At 44.0% G+C, this 16445-nt stretch overlaps 2 protein-coding genes across 15 annotated transcripts in view; one reads left to right on the plus strand and one right to left on the minus strand.

The window, feature by feature from the left end:
- The window catches only part of NFIB (nuclear factor I B), a 448899-nt gene that overhangs the window by 255246 nt on the left and 177208 nt on the right, over positions 1-16445 (minus strand). The window lies entirely within an intron of this gene.
- Positions 1-16445, plus strand: part of LOC144582151 (uncharacterized) — a 71106-nt gene that overhangs the window by 16141 nt on the left and 38520 nt on the right. For 3 of the 11 annotated variants that reach the window (XR_013534237.1, XR_013534242.1, XR_013534245.1), the window contains exon 1: positions 13926-13983. The exons of 7 other annotated variants lie outside the window; for them this stretch is intronic. Coding sequence is in view for 1 of the 4 variants with exons in the window: in XM_078369310.1 (XP_078225436.1) it covers positions 13892-13983 (92 nt within the window). In the remaining 3 variants the exon portion in view is untranslated. Of the gene's footprint in view, positions 1-13841; positions 13984-16445 lie in introns of those variants that run through there. One more of the 11 variants, XM_078369310.1, reaches the window with a different exon arrangement.

A 16445-nucleotide genomic window follows, 5' to 3' on the forward strand; every position in this document is an offset into this window, starting at 1 on the left:
TCAACTACACTATACTAACATCTGGTCAAGACTTAGTCACTGAAGAGAAAAGAGTCACTTCAGCAGCCTTGGCCTAAGACTTTGGACCCCTAAAGAGTGAGACCCAAGTGATTGTCTTGTCTCCCTTCTCTGTGCTTTAAAAAAATAAATTGTTGTGTGGTCATACCATTGAATATTACATAACAACGAAAAGAACAGCCTTCTATATAATGTGTATATAGAAGAGTATACATCATGAGCATATAGGTAGATACATTTTCCATGACACCAAACTGCCTTTCGGCTGGAACTGCCATCTTCCCATAATTCGCCAAAATGATGAGCACAAAGGGAAAGAGGAGAGGCACTCGATATGTGTTCTCTAGGCCTTTTAGAAAACACGGAGTTGTTCCTTTGGCCACATATATGCGAATCTGTAAGAAAGGTGATATTGTAGACATCAAGGGGATGGATATTGTTCAAAAAGGAATGCCCCACAAATGTCATCATGGCAAAACTGGAAGAGTCTACATGTTACCCAGCATGCTGTTGGCATTGTTGTAAACAAACACGTTAAGGGTAAGATTCTTGCCAAGAGAATTAATGTGTGTATTGAGCACATCAAGCACGATAAGAGCTGAGATAGCTTCCTGAAACACGTGAAGGAAAATGGTCAGAAAAAGAAGGAAGTCAAAGAGTAAGGTACCCAGGTTCAACTGAAGCAGCAGCCTGCTCCACCCAGAGAAGCCCACTTTGTGAGAACCAGTGAGGAGCCTGAGCTGCTGGAACCTATTCCCTATGAATTCAGGGCATAATAGGTGTAAAACAAAAAACAAAAAACAAAAAACCTCTGGACTGTAAAAAAAAAAAAAGAAAGAAAAAAGAAAAGAAAAGAAAAGAAATGAAAAATTACTGGCAATGCAGAAACCATCTCCCAATTTCTGCAAATTACTAGCCCTAACATCCTTCCCAAAGACCACCACTGTACTGATTTCTAACAATACAAACTTGTATTGCCTAGTTTTGAACTTTACATAAGAAAAAGCATACAATATTTACTCTGTTATATCTGAATTATATTGTTCAGGCTTTCATGTTATAGTCCTCCCTGCTATTGCAGTAACAGTGTTTTGTTTTGTTTTGTTTCCACATTGCAGTTTGGAATTATATTGTATGCCTACAACACAGTTCATCTATTCTATACCCAACAAGCCTTGGGTTGTTTCCAATATATTGGCTCCAGCCAATATAAATAATGAAGATTTGAACATTATCTACATGTTTGCTTGTATACATACTATGCATTCTTTTGGTGTATAAACCTATGAGTAAAATTTCTGGATTATAAAGTATGCCTACAGTAAATTTTAGTAGATAATGCCAAATGGATTTCCAAAGTGGATTTAGTAATTTATACTAAATTACTATATACATCAGTATATCAGTTTTGTTTCACATCTTTATCAAAACTCTGTACTTGTTTTTATTTCCAACATATAGTAATATTTCCATGTGGTTTTAATTTGCATTTTTCAAATGACTGATGAGGCTGAGCTCCTTTTCATCTGTTTATTGACCATTTGGATATCCTCTTTGAAGTGTCTATTCAAATATTTTGCCCATTTTTAATTGCACTCTTCTATGTTTTCCTTGTTGATTTGTGGGAGTTCTTTGTATACTCTACATATGAGCACTTTGCCAGTTTATATCTGTTGCAGATTTCTCTTCCTCCTTTGAGGCTTACAATTTCACTCTTTTAATGTTACAATATTTAAAAAAAACACGTTTATTGAGATATAACTGCCATACAATAAACTGCACATGTTTAAAGTGTACTAATTGATAAGTTTTGAGATCCGTATATACCCATGAAACCGTTCCCACAGTGAAGATAGGCAACATTTCTATTAACTCCAAAAGTTTTTATGTGCCTCTTGGTGATCCCTCTGTCCTTCTCTCCCTTCCCTGCAACCACTGATCTGCTTTCTATCATTATTGCTTGATTTGCATTTTATAAAATTTTATGTAAATGCAATCAAAACTATGTACTCTTCTCATCTGACTTCTTTCTTTCAGCATAATAATTTTGATATTCATCCATGTCATAACAATAGTTTATTTCTTTTTATTACTGAGTAGTACTCCTTTGTATTGTATAACATAATTTATCTGTCACCTGTTGATGGACAATTAGGTTTTTTCCAGTTTTTGGCTATTACAAATAAAGCTGCTGTGAACATTCATGTACAAGTCTTTGTATGAACATATACTTTCAATTCTCTTGGGTAAATACCTAGCAATGGAATGTCTGGGCATATGGCAGCTGTATGTTTAACTTTTTAAGAAAATGTCAACATGGTTTTCCAAAAGTGGCTGTATCACTTCACAATTCCAACAGCAATGTATGAGAGCTCCCATTCCTCCACATCCTCACCAGCACTTAGTATGATCAAGTCCTTTTATTTTTAGCTATCCTAATAAGTATGCAGTATATCCCATTATCACCTTAATATGTGTATTTTTAATAACTAATAGTGTTGAACATCTTTTTATGCGCTTACTTGCCATTTCTATATCTTCTTTGGTAAAATATGTATTCAAATTTTTTGCCCATTGAAGAAGCTGGGTTGTTTTCTTACTCAGTTTTTAAAAAGTTTTTGTATGCTGTGAATACAAAGCCTTTATTAGATGTTTGAGTCACAGTATTTTCTCTCACACTGTGGTTTTGCTTTTCAGTCTTTTAACAGGTTCTTTAGAAGAGCAGAATTTTAAAAGTTTGATGAAGTCGAAATTGTGGATTGAACTTTTGGTTTCATATCTAAGACATTTTGCTTAATGCAACATCACGAAAGATTTTTCCCTCCATTTTCTTTTGGAATTTTTATAGTTTTATCTTTTATATTGAGATCTATAATCCATTTTGAGTTAAACTGTATTTAGTGCAAGGTATGAATTTAAATTCATTATTTTTATGTGGATATCCAATTGTTTCAACACCATCTATTGACAAGACTTTTTTTTCTCACTGAATTGACTTCATATCTTTGTCAAAAGTTAGTTATCCACATACATATGGGTCTATTTCTGTCCCTCTATTCCATTTCACTGATCTATTTGTCTTTATTGCTGTCAATTCCACACTGTCTTAGTTACTATTGTGTCATAAGAAGAGTCTTGAAATCAGGTAGTGTTGGTTTTCCAGATTTTTGCCTTCAATATTATCTTTGGATAAACTCCTCTAGTGTTTTGTTTTGTTTTTAAGAAGTTTTCTCCAAGAAACCTTGAATCTGCTCAGACAGACACTATTACAACTTGGAGCTGCAAGTAGCACCTGTGGATTTTAATTCCTTCATTCCTTTGGACATAAAAGTCATTTTTATTCAAAGATATGTTTTTATAAATGTATGAACCCTGAAAGGAGTGGGATTATGGTGGAATTTAACCAAATTGTCATCAGCTATTACAGTAACTGACCACCAGCTGAGCATCTGACCTTTTTGGAAAAAGACTTTACAGACTAACCTCATGGGCCTGGGAAAACCCAGGTGGAAAGTGGGAAGGAAGAGAGCCTTCTATTTATGATAATACTTACAAATGGGCATTGCTGGGTGTTTTGCATATGGCAACTCATTTTTTTCTAAGATACTTACAATTTCACTTCTAGAGATATGCTGTAGAGCTGGCATCCATAAGCCTTTTCTGTAAAGGACTAGATATTTTAAGCAGACCCAGCTTCATGAGCATGGACCTGAGAAGTGGCACAGAGCCTGGGCTTAGAAGGCTCCTGTGCTTGGTTTAATGCTCTGTAGTCACCACATTGAAACACTTGATTTTGTTTTTGTTTTTGTTTTTCTGCCTTTTTTCTTTTTATTTAAGTAAGAGGCACTGCTGAATATTTCAGTTTAAACTGGGCATTAAGTAGCCATAATGCCCAGATTCTAGGTTTTGCAGGTCATACCATTTCTGTTGCAACTACTCAACTCTGCCAGTGTTACACAGAAGGAGCCACAGACAATATGTAAACAATGAGCCTGGCTGTGCTTCCATAAAACTTTATTTATGGACACTGAAATTTGAATTTCACATAGTTTTTACATGTCATGGGCTATTATTCTTCTTTGTTTTTGTTCTTTTAACCATTTAAGAATGTAAAAACCATTCGTAGCTCTCAAGCCATACAAGAGCAGTTAGCAGGTTCTATTTGGCTTGTAGCTGATAGTTTTCTGGCCCCTACCCTAGGGAGACTCATGTACATGTGCAGCAGGTAACAGATACAAGAAGTTCTCAGTAGAACTGATCATAAATGCTCCAGAGGAAAAACAACCAAAAGTTCCCTCAACAGCAGAATGGATAAAAGCATTGTATTTATTTATGTACAACACACGGTTGAAAGAAAGAAACAAGTCATAAAAAGGATACACGCAGTATGATTTTATTTACATAAAGTTCAAAAACCAGGCATACAGAAGTGCTGAAACCAAAATAAAAAAGTAGAAGCAAGGAGATGATGGTGAGAAAAATCATGACAATGCTTACCTTTCAGGAGAGGGAGATGATGGAGTAGGGGCTTGGCAATGTTGTATTTCTTGACTTGGGGTCATGATTACATTGGTGTTTCCTCTATAGTCTTTGAATTAGGCATTTTATGTGTATGCTCAGAAGTGCACATCTCATCACTTTAAAATTTCAGTTCTCAATTTCTAACCCTGAGTTGGCATTTGGAACCCCACTGGGGTGGCAGGAGACACATGCCCAGGCCACATGTTTCCAACTTCCTAAAGCTCCTTTGATGTCATTTTGAAGACCTTTGGCATCCGTCTGGCCTTGGGCTCCACATTTCCCAAGAAGAGTCTTGGCTGTTTTACATTCAGTTGGTTTTCTTTTCAGTTTACTTTTGTCTCAGACACTGATGCTCTCTGCCAAATTCCCTCAAGGTCAAATCCATATTATTATGGGTTCCATTGTCTAGAAACCTTTCTTGTTTGTGAATTCTATTTTTTTATAATTTCAAAATATAATTATATAATTTAATTATATTAGTCTGGGCAGTAAATGCATGTACTGGCCACTTTCCTTTCGTCCTTCTGTTCCTCAGTGTAGATTTAGATTCTCTTCTAGTATTTCTACCTTCTGGCTCTATGAGTAGCTGTATGTTGTCATTAACCCAGGCAAGAGTAAATTGAAAGAAAAGAAAATATATATTTGTGGTTGGAAAGAAAACAAATTTAGGAGTAAAACAACTGGAGTTTGAATCTCTATGCAACCTATCAGCTGTGTGTTCATAGCCAGTGACCTAACCTCCGAACTTCCCTTTGTTTTATCTACAGAAGTGAAGGCTAATAATGAATACTAGAGAGAGTCATTGTGAGAATTAGATCAGCAAAGATTAAACCAGAAAACACATGAAATATACCTAGCTCATCACCTTGTGCTACTGTGTGACTTGTGGTAGACATACAATACATTAGGGTTTTCTCTTCTTTTCTTCCTTCCTTTCTTCCCTTCTCCCCTCATTCTTTCTTCTTTCCCTTTCTGTTTTTTTTTTTTCACTTTTTTCCTTCATCCATCTCATCCATCTACCTCTCCTCCTCTCTCCTGCCCCTTCTTCCCGCCTTAGTTCCCCCTCCATTCTTTCCTTTCTTTTTCTTTCTTTCTGAACATTTGCAAGAGTTTTCCATCTACTGTCACCAAGCATGTTAACCCAGAAATTGCCTAAACAGAAAAAAGATGATAGCCAGGTTGGGGATAGGAAAAGTAAAAGATGGAAAGATTCTGCTCAGGAGCCTGCGAAAAGAAGACACACCATGTTCTTCACTTTACTTGGCCATCCCATTTTAAACTTCTTTCCCCTAAAACTCACAGGTTTGTTCACATCTAGAAATACCAGATCCGTAGCAAGTCTCCTGTCACAAAATGTAAAAAGCCTAGAAGAAATTTTGTTTCAGGAACAAAAATTGCTTCCATGCAAATCACTTGGAACCCTGTCTGACCTGTTGTAAGCAGTCAAAAATGTTGGCTATTGTTACTGTTATTGTTGTTGCTGTGATTAATATTATTGTTCAGGACAGCATCCCAGTATGTGCAACAGAAGTTGTAAGGCTATTAGCTGGCTTGTTTGCTAAATGCACACCCAAGTTACAAAGAATGACAATAGTTGATTCTTTTATCATTTCCCAATTTCCCCTGTCGTTTTCCCCGTAAACATTTCATTCTGCCTTTTCCAGAACAAACATCATTATAATCACTTCTTGTTTACATCTCTGATATCCCCATGGCTCTTGCTGCTCTCACTGGTAGTAGCAACACCTCTAAATTTACTACCATCTGCAAATATCATTAGCTATTGTTTATTCCCTCTCCCACACTATTAATGAAGATGTTAATTAAGACCAGAACTAACACTGACCCCAGCAGCAATCCACTAGACATTTATCCAACTGGATAAACTTCTGTTAGTCATTACCCACTGCTCATAGACATTACCACTACTCCATTCTCTTCATCTGCTAATTTGTAAGAGACTAGGGGAGAGAATTAAGGGAGCCCAGGATTATTTAAAAATTAACACCCTGATATTTGGGGTTTGGGAAAGGGATTTGGTAGAACATCAGAAAGACGGTTGTCAGCGGCATGCAGGAGTCAGTGAGCCATCCTCCAACGTATTTGGTAATTGCCTGGCTACACTTATGGCTTTCTGAGAATTTAGGAATGCACTGCATGGCTGCAGTATATGGAACTTTCAGTCCAGCCACTTTTTTATACAGATGACCAGACTGAGGCCCAAAGAGGTCAAGTGAGTTGTCCAAAGCTCACCTTTCTAGTTAGTGACAGAACCTGAATTAGAACCTGGGGCTCTAACTTTCAGTCCTATGCTGTTTGTAAGAATTTAGAGGCAGTCAATCTTGCTTCCAGAGGTTCTGTTCTGACATCTGCACATTAGCATTTGCCTAAGTAAGGAGGCCAGGGCCTACCAACTTCATCTTTTTGTCTTTAGCAAACTGTCTCTCATAATAGGAGTCCATTGCATACTTAGTAAAAGATTGGGGGTTTTTCGCCAAGATGCACTATTCTCTTGAACTATAAATTAGAGTTCTCAACCCTAGCTAAACATTTGAATCACCCAGGGGAACTTGTAAAAAAGAATACCTATGCCCACCCCACACTCCTAGCAATTCTAATTTAATTGGATTGAGGAAAGTCTCAGGCACTGGTAACTTTTTAAAATTCCCCAGATGATTCTAATGTGCAGCCAGGGTTAGGAGCCACCTCAGAGGATAAAATGTTTTTCCAAAGACTCCTAAATTAAGAGGTTTCTTGTTCTATAGAAGGGGTACATACAGAATGGCTGTAACTTAGTAAGCAGAGCAAACTTTTCTCTCGAACAGGAAACAGACTGCTCTTCAAACCTTTTCCTTGTGCAGGATGCGAATTACATTGCCAGCTCAGAATGATGTGGTTTAGAATATATTAATCTGGTGGTGGTATTAATGCCTGGCATTTTTTCCAAACTTAACTTTCATTCTTTAGGCAGTTACGCCAAATTAAGAGTAGTGCTGCCTCTCAGGTGTTCTGGAAATGAGTTACTGGCTTAGTATAAAAACTAGCTTACTAGAAGTAAAGTCATGGAAAGAGCAGAGGACTGACCAGCATTGGAGGTGGCAGGGTGTGGGGGCAGTGGCCGTGGTGGCGGTGGTTCTTATTTATACATTAATACTCATTGTACCCATTGCAGTAACAAATACCTTCCTGCCATTGGTATGGCAATAAAGCCTTAGTAGATGGGGAATGTAGGTCAAAGATAAAATAAAGAAGCACAGTCTCAAGCTTCTTCCTGGACAAGAGCCCAAGATAAATGCAAGACATGGCTATGGAAGGCTTCAGAATCTGCCAGTCTTCCAGCATCACACATTGTGGCCTTTTCCATTTGAGGGAAACATCCCTAAATGACTAAGTGCCCACCAGCACTCACAGCTGTCAGAACCGCGGAATTTAGAGTCCGCATGCTTGATTGTACAGGTTGTGGCGTGCCCATTGGTGCCTAATGCATGGGAGTTGAAATCTGAAATAAAAAGAGGTGCTTCCAGGAAGGATGGACAGTTCTCTTTGTAGTTTACAGAAAGGTGCCACATGGAAACTGGAATGCCTAAGGAGGGAGAAAGATGAAACAGGTTTCCACATCTGTGTCATTTGTAGCAGAGGCCCTCAGTGAAAACTGGGAAGTAGCAAGACAAGCAAAGAGAAGGATCAGAAGTGCTGGGAATGGTCTGTGAGGGACTGGTCACCTCCCAGCACAGGCTCCAGTGTCAGTGCCACTCACTGGTTGCCAAGGCTCCGATAAAACAGGAAAATAGGACAGGAAGCCAGTGAGATGTGGAAATGGGGTATCTGTAGAACAGACAATAAGACCTGTGGGAAAAGGAAGTCTGAGGTGGGAACATTTTTTATGTGTTCACTGTCCCAGAAATTGAAGTTGGGGGCTCATCCATGGCCTACAGGCTTGCCAGTTGCTGTTACAACCTGGCTCTGCTTCTGGGGAAGACAAAGAAACAGAGGGAATCCCAGCAACAGTCGGGCCAGGACAGGCATCTCCATCAGTGAGTGCTTCCAGATGCACTGAAGTCTCAGCCCCAAACCCCACTCAAGAAATGTTGCTTAGCTAGAGAGTGACGCCTCTGGAGGAAAAAATATCAGTCATTTTGACAAGGTCAAAATACCAAGAAAACAGCATTCCCAACTGGAAAGTTATGGGTCAGGACCAGAGTTCACTGAAACATACTCTCTTCTGTTTCTGCCTTCTTGAGCTTTTTGGCCGTGGGGCACTTTTTAATGCGTCTCCAAGAGCAAAAGCTCTCTGGGCATGTGAAAACACATAAATGGTTGGATATTGGATAAGGGTCTCTCTTATTAACTGTTTGAAAATAAAGAACCTAGATGAGGGGGTAGAATAATGTAGACAAGTAATCCCACCCAAGAACAAATTATTTCAGGTAGTATTTGGCTTAGAAAGAGTAGACTACTGTAGGGTCTGCACTGTTCCAATACTGGGACTCAAGGAGCAACAGTTTCCCTTAGGAACTGAAAACTGGGGCAATTTGCATGAGTTCCCTTTGCTTACACCTTTAGAAAGGTCAGGGGAAAAGCCAGTGAAATGAGAAGGAAGGAAGGAAGATGAGAGGAAGGGAGGGAGAAAGGAAGGAAAGAAGGAAGAAAGAAAAGAAGGGGAAAAGGAAAGATGGAAGGAAGGAAGAAAAAGAGGGAAGGAGGCTCATTTACCGAACACGGGCTGTATGCCAGGCTTGCTTTTAGCTTTTTCATATATGCAATGCCACTTAGTCTTTAGAAACCCATTGTGAGGAAGGTATAGGGGGCTACCCATAGTCACCTAGCTAATAAGTGGCCAATTTTATTCAAACCATGTGTGTCTGATTTTAAAACTCCTCCCTTCCTCTCTTGACAAGTTGTCACTACCAACTAAATATGCATACATATACACATGTGTATATGCATGTGCATATGTGTGTTTTATAACATCAATGCTTCTTCATACTGCCCTTATCGCCAAGCAACCAAACAATGAGGGTACATTTCCTATTTCTGTTTTTCATACTCTTCTCAGACTAAATGAGTTTTCTCCCTTTAGAGTTGCCCCTTATGTTGTTTTCATATGTTTTTGTCTGTATATTATTAAAGAAAGGAGGAAAAGAAAAGGGGGTGAGGCCAACGAAATAGTTTGCCCTGTTTCTGTTGCCTAGTAAGCATGGTGGGGGGGGTGGTGAGGGGATGCCACCATTTTGCCAACCCTGCACCACCTGACTGTGGGAACTCTCAGATCTGCTTTAGATAAACAGTTTAGTCCTGTTTTTCCCACAATCTTCTGACAGTTGAAATTTCCCCTTTCACTGTAAGTCAACCATCCTTGGGAAAGTTTCTTTTCAAGTAACCATGCTATACTTCTCTTGAGGAGGAATCGAAGACCTCTCCCCCTTGCCAGAGAACCCCCTACTTTCTTGCTTTTCTCTAAGAAGATGTGGACATGGGCCGGGGTGATAGTGCTGTGAGCAAAGTTGCAGCTGCCCTCCCTATTGGACACTCAGCCTCACCCCTGCTGCCCAGTTGAGAGACATGGCCAGGTTTTCCCTGTAGCAGACACAGATGCTTCAGAAGGAGATGCTATCACAAAGGGTTTACTTAAAAAAAAAAAAGTGTGAAAGGGATGTGGCTGTTGGCAGGCATGCTGGTTCCATGCTACAGCCTCTGCTGGCTGCAGTCTCCACTCTTTCCTTTCCTCCTTCCCACTTTACAAAGGTTTAGGTTCACTTTATAAAGAAAAGCCATCCCCAGGCAAAAATGTTTACAGCATTTTATTAAAGTTTGGTGGAGGAGTGAAGAGGGAGAAAAAGGCTGGATTGGGAGACAGGGAGGAGGGGGCTGGCCTCAAGAGAGAGGGAGTAAGAGAAAGAGGGCAGGCATGCATGAGAGTCCCAAGCAGTGCCAAGAAGCAGAGAAAGGGCTGCTTGGGGACAAGGGGGGTGGGGGGGGGGGGGAAGTGTGCCAGAAACCTTATAGAAAGAGAGCAAAGAACTGAACATGAAGAATGGTTAAAAACTGAAGTGCAAATGGACTTCAGCATCCTCCTGGCAGAGAATCTTGCAAACAAAATACAAAATAGGCCACCGTGACAACTGGAAGAAACAGAAGTTTTGAGGAGGCAGTTAGGAGATGCTACAGAAATGGCCTAGCAAATAAGTAAATAAATGCCAGAGTATGCTAATATGCTGAGGACCTTTAAAGAGAGAGAGAGAGAGAGAGAGAGAGAAAGAGAGAGAGAGAGAGAGAGAATGAATACACACTAAGGTGCCTGAGACAGAGAGCGACATCAAGTGAAAGCAAAAACAACAGAGACAGACACACACATCCATAGCCAGACCCCAAGAGAGGCACACACAGAGAGAGTCACACAGAGAGAAAGACAGAAAGGGCTGAGAGGGGGGGCGATGGGGGAGCGAGAGTGGGGTGAGAGAAAAAGTCTCCAGCCAAATGCGGGAGACTTGGCAGGTCGACAGGAGCCGGGCAGTAACTGCACTTGCTGTGTCTAGTCTATTGTTGTCTCATGGGGGGGGGGGGGTTGTTTGTTTGTTTTGTTGTTTGGCCTCTTTGTCTCTTTTGTTCCAAGCAGTTAGTTTGCTTCTTTCCCAGACACTGGGCTGATGGAAGAGCTTTATGGATTTTTCTTAAAGGGACAGAATTAGCTAGTTCATCAGTATTATCGATTTCTCAGTCCTAACCAGCTCTACCTAAATGACTTGTTTTTTTTTTTTAATAGAAGGATTCTATTAATAATTGAGAGTCGGTGTTTATACTATTTTGTGCATGATTAACAAGAATAAACAGGTCAATTTCATCCTCCCCACTGAACCTCCTCCTCCAGGGTTGCCAAGACTGCAGGGTGAAGAAAGGAAAGACAAAAAGGAGAAAAAAAATCCTACAAACAAAAGCAAATGAAGGACATACATACTAAAAGAACCACCAACCTACATTGCTACTTTCAAAAAAAGAACAACATAGCCATCAAGATTAGAAATACAAACTTGAGGCTTTAAAGAACCAGGAGAAGAGGGGCTTTGAAGGAAGGGGGTAGTTCCCCTTCCCACACCCCTACAGCCTGGGCACTGCAGCTTCGCCTTTGGCCCTTCCCAGGCTCTGTCCTAGAGAATAAAAAGCCCAGATCTAGGGGTTCTGGGAGCCTGTCTTGGGTCACTCTCCTGAGCTTGGCCTCCTGGGGGAACTGGCCTTTAACACACTCGCGCAGCAGAGGTGAGCATGTTGAAGGGTACAGTCACTAAACTGAAAGGAAAGCTGCTTTTTATTGATTTGAGTAGAGGTAGGAGAAAAGGGTATCTCCAAAGCCTCTGATTTTTTTGTTCCTGCAGAGACTCCCAGCTTCCTTCTGTCTCAATAATTTAAATAGGTTCTGGTGCAAAGAAGGTAATTTCTGTGGGAAATGAAATTCTAAAACACTCCCAAATCCATCTACCCTCGATTTTCAATTCCTCTCTAGCCTTGCCCTAGAACACAGCCAGCTCTTTTTTAAAAATCCGATCTTTCTCCATTCTTGCATTAAAATCTCCTAGTGAAATCTAGGGTGCCTGAGTTTAAAAATAAATAAATGCCATCAAAGGGCCTGAGGCTAGGCGAAGGGCACAGAAGAGTGGAGTAGAGAAAGGGAAGTGTGGGCTCCTTTGTGACCGGGATCCTTTATATTCGAAGCAAACGCAAATCTGAGCCGTGCTTCTGCCCTCCGAAGTGCGGCTGCCACTTTCGGAGAGAGCGGGCGGCAGCTGGCTCTGCAGGTTTGGGGGTGCTTCTCCTTTGGCCCGTCTCCATGAGATTTGGGACTTAAAAGCCCAGTGTGTCAACTGCTCAGACATGAAGGTGGTCAGGTAAAGAGTTTAGCGAGGCAGCTTATATCCATAAGTTTATCCTCCCCCTCACCGGAATTTTCCCCCCTCACTCCCCCGCCCCTTCAAACGGTCTTTCAAAGATGACTTCGGGGTTCTTAGAACACTGCGGCTGGGTTTTGCTTCTCCTTGGGTGCCATTTGGAGGAGCCTAGAAACTTCCAGCCTTTCGAGTTGACCCACTGCAGGGCTTTCTCTGACACAACCGTGGTGAAAACGTGGGCCAAGTGGTGCACGGACCAGGCTAGCGCGTGGGAGGCCTCGCCTGTGGAGTGAGGAGGCGCGACCCTGGTCACCGGTGTGCACAGTCGGAGCGGGGTCTGAGTGTGAGCCGCGGGAAGGAGGGTACGCCGTGGGCGCGTGGGGCACGTGGGGCACGTGTTCGCCCCAGCACTGGAAAGAGACTTGTGGTGGGGGCCGGGATAAGTCTCCCGATGTTCAAGCAGAGGGGCATTTGTAGCCATCTTTGCTTTGGGTAGAGATTTCATATCCGCAGTCACGCGAGGTAACTGACACCCCGCTAACCTTGAGCTAAAGGCAAAGGTGCTCCTGAAACCGCTTGCCCCTGGGAATGTCGCTCAGGATGGGTGTCGTCTGCGACCTGCCACAGGAACTCATTGGCCATGTGGAAAAATCTAGGCTAAGTGCAGACCACGACCCTGGGGGGGGCCCAAGTCCGATTTCAAACCCACCCCGATGGGATTCAGAAAAGCCGGCCCAGTGTCCCCAGGCCCAGCAGTCCGCGGCACACCATCGGCGACAGATTTCGTTTCTATTCCCCGCACGCGTCCCAGCAGCGCAGAAGATCCAGTTTCACCGAAACATCCCCGTTGTCTTGCTGGTTTGAAAGTTGAAGCCCCAGGGTAGTAAATTTGGGTACAAAATCTCAAATCTTGTTAATCCTAGGCAAAATAAAAACATAATAGGCCACAAATTAACCAGCTGGGGCGCTTTCTGTGATGCTCACCTGGCCATGCGCAAGGAGTTATAGAACCTTGAAGGAGGGGCTTTTTCTGTCTCTAATTACCTGTATGTTTAAACAACTCAAGAAGGTGTCAGAACAGGGTCTCCCATCTACTGCTGTCTCTCAAACATCCCCCTAAACCCGTCGACAGCTTCGGGTGAGACTCGGGGTAAGAAGCACTGAAGGCCGAGCTCCCGCACGAATTAGCCTCGCAACAGGACCTAGGTCTCCTAAGGAGACGAAACCAGGCCAGAGAAATCGTAGCCAGGGAGCCCATGGCCCCCACTCAGGAGACATCCCGCCCGGCGCGAAACGTGCATCTCCCGAGCCCCACGCCGGGAGCTGGAAGGCAGAAGACGCGCGAGGCTCGAAAGGGTGGGATATTTTTTTAAAAAGCTTAAGAAAGAGAAATAAATTTGAACAAGAGTAAACTACAAGCCCGCAGTTCCCAGCCGAAAGCGAGGTGGGGGAGAAGGGGGCGGGAACGACCAATGCACAGAGAGTGGGGGATGAGAAACGAACTCCGTCCCCTGCACAGTCTGTGCCTTCGGTGGCTCCACCGCCGCGCGCTCCCACCCTCAAGGTTTGGACTACTAGGGGAGGGAGAGGACGGGAGGGAGAGGAGGATAGGTGGAGGGGAAGAGGGACTCCTTTTCTCCTCCTGCCAGCTCCAGCTGGGGCGAACTTGAGCTGGCAACATGCGAGAAAACTTTACTTTGGAAAGTTTAGGTAGCGCAGTTAGTGGCGGAGGCGCAGGGCAAGCTAACAGTTCTGGTGTGGGTGTGGAGGGGAGCGAGCTGGGTGCGATTGGGAGAGGGGTATGGGAGAGGGTGGCCAGGTTCCCAGGCGGTTAGAGATCCAAGTCTCTTCCGTCAGGTCTGCCCCCGGCCCCAGAGTCCTTGGGGGGTCGTGGGACTGTGTGGAGTGAAAAAGACATTTCTTTAGGAAACAGACAAGGCAGGGCCAGGAGTTCAGCGGGTTTTGTCCGTGCGGTACGCACTACCCGGTGACGGCTCAGAGCGGTAGCGAGAGTCTTGTCTGCCAAGGCGGGATTAGATCTGCCTGCCGAGGGACCCAGTATCCCCCCCCCACCCCCACCCCCGCCGCCGCCCAGCAGGGGCCAGCGCGCGCCAGTTTGAAACGAAGAGCGTAGTTTCGCGTCGCACAGGGTTTCTCCGTGCACCACGTGCGCCCCGCGGCCCCTGGCGGGGACGTTCCAGCGAGCGACCTGACAGAGCAGACAGGACTAGGTTTTTGCTATGCCCTAACCTGGTCATTTATGCAGGGGGCGGAACGGAGTGGCCCAACCCAACTTCTCCCTGCAACCTGGGAAGGAAACGTGGTGCATCCGCTGGGGCGCGAGGCCGCCGCGACCCATTCTACACACCTACTGGCATTCCGCTTTTCCTCACTACGCGCCAAGGGAAGGCATAATTCAATTATGTCGTCCAAGTGCAACGCACTCTTTTCCTCTTTTGCTTTGAGGGGAATTTTCCAGTTCCCAAATAAATACCTATGGTTCTAAAGCCGAGTTGGGTTCTGTAGTAACTACCGGGGATGGAAAAAAAAGACCCCAAATTGGCTGTGAGTTTTCAACCTGAAGCAGCTTATTTAGGTTCGCTGAGCGCCGTTCCAAACGGGAGGACTCACGCTATTTCGTGAGAAGTTGGAGAGTGCAGAGAAAACAAGGTTATTTAAAGTGACTCCCAGAACGCGGCTTTCGTTCCGCGACTCTTTAGGTGTGAGTGCCTCTGCTCCAGTTTAGCACGGCACAGGCGGCCCAGCCTTTGATATTTAAGCCAAGCCAGGCCAGCCAACGGGTGAAACTACCTGTTGGGGGATTCTGCCGCCTAGAGCCCTTCTTCCCCTGAGCAATACTGGCAGCTGTGGGATGGCTCTAGGGGTGGCACGAGAAGCAAGAGGGCGGAAGAGCTGGGAGCAACGGACAAAGTCAGCTGCGTGTGGCAGAGCCCAGAGAGCTGCTCCCGCTCCTCTGCTCGCTCTTTGAGAACTGGAAATAGCCTTCCCGGCTCTGTGTTGGGCCCCTGGCTGCAGGGATGAGCCCAAACTCGGCACGACTCTCTAAGTTCGGAAACCACGAAGCTTGCGCCTTCATGCGTGTCTAACGTTAAAAAACAAAAAGCCTCCTGGCGGCTTCCTGGGCTCCCGCCCCCACCTTGCGTTCCAACACCCGGCACTTTTCCCTGCACCGAAATTCACTTTACTGCTTCCTGAAATTCGGAAAACTCCACCGACGCTTGGACTCGCTGCAACCAGGGGCTGCCTAAAGCTCTCGCTCGAGTTGCTTGAGGGAAATCACTCTGCTCTTGCGAGCAAACAGATCTCTGTATTTTTAAACAATCTAACGGAATGAGGGAGCGAAGCTAGCCAGGACTATTTGAGCAGTCTTTGTAGCCTGTTGGGAGAATTTTTGGAAGCTAGGAGGGTGGGGGTTTGGTCTCGCAAACGAACCTGTGGGAAGGACAGTTCAGGCAAGGCCCCGGGGCTGGAAGTCTCATTTGAGAAGCGCACAGCCTGAACCTGGCAAGTATTTAACAACCTTTTTTAGAGCAAACTCTGCAACGGAGCCGCCCGACATTCAGTTTAGGGGGTGTGAAGGCGTAGACTAGGCTCAACCGGAAAAATTTCCCGGAGACGCCAAGGCACTCCGTGTTGTGTTTCCCATGCGGGTTTCTGCTTTTTGATAGCGAACCCCACTTCGTTTTGGGAGCAGCGAAATTTTGGAGCGCCCCAAAGCGGGGGGCTCTCTTGGGATCCAAAGGGACAGAAAGACTTGCTCTGCGGCTATGAACAGCGGCACTTTATTTCTTGGGGCATGCGCTCACATCCCCCACGGCCACAAAATCCCTGGCTGAAAACGAAATGTGGGCAAATATTAGGTAACTACGGAGAAGGAGGGAAGTAAGCCTCATCTTCTTTAGGATTTTAACAGCAAGGGCTGACGGGCTACGCGGAAAAAAAGAATTTATTAGTGAGAATTTCTTGCATAGGGATGAGTGTTGAGACTTCGAGCTAAAAGACGGC

The sequence above is a fragment of the Callithrix jacchus genome, chromosome 1, assembly GCF_049354715.1.
Source record: "Callithrix jacchus isolate 240 chromosome 1, calJac240_pri, whole genome shotgun sequence".
Taxonomy (NCBI): Eukaryota; Metazoa; Chordata; class Mammalia; order Primates; family Cebidae; genus Callithrix; species Callithrix jacchus.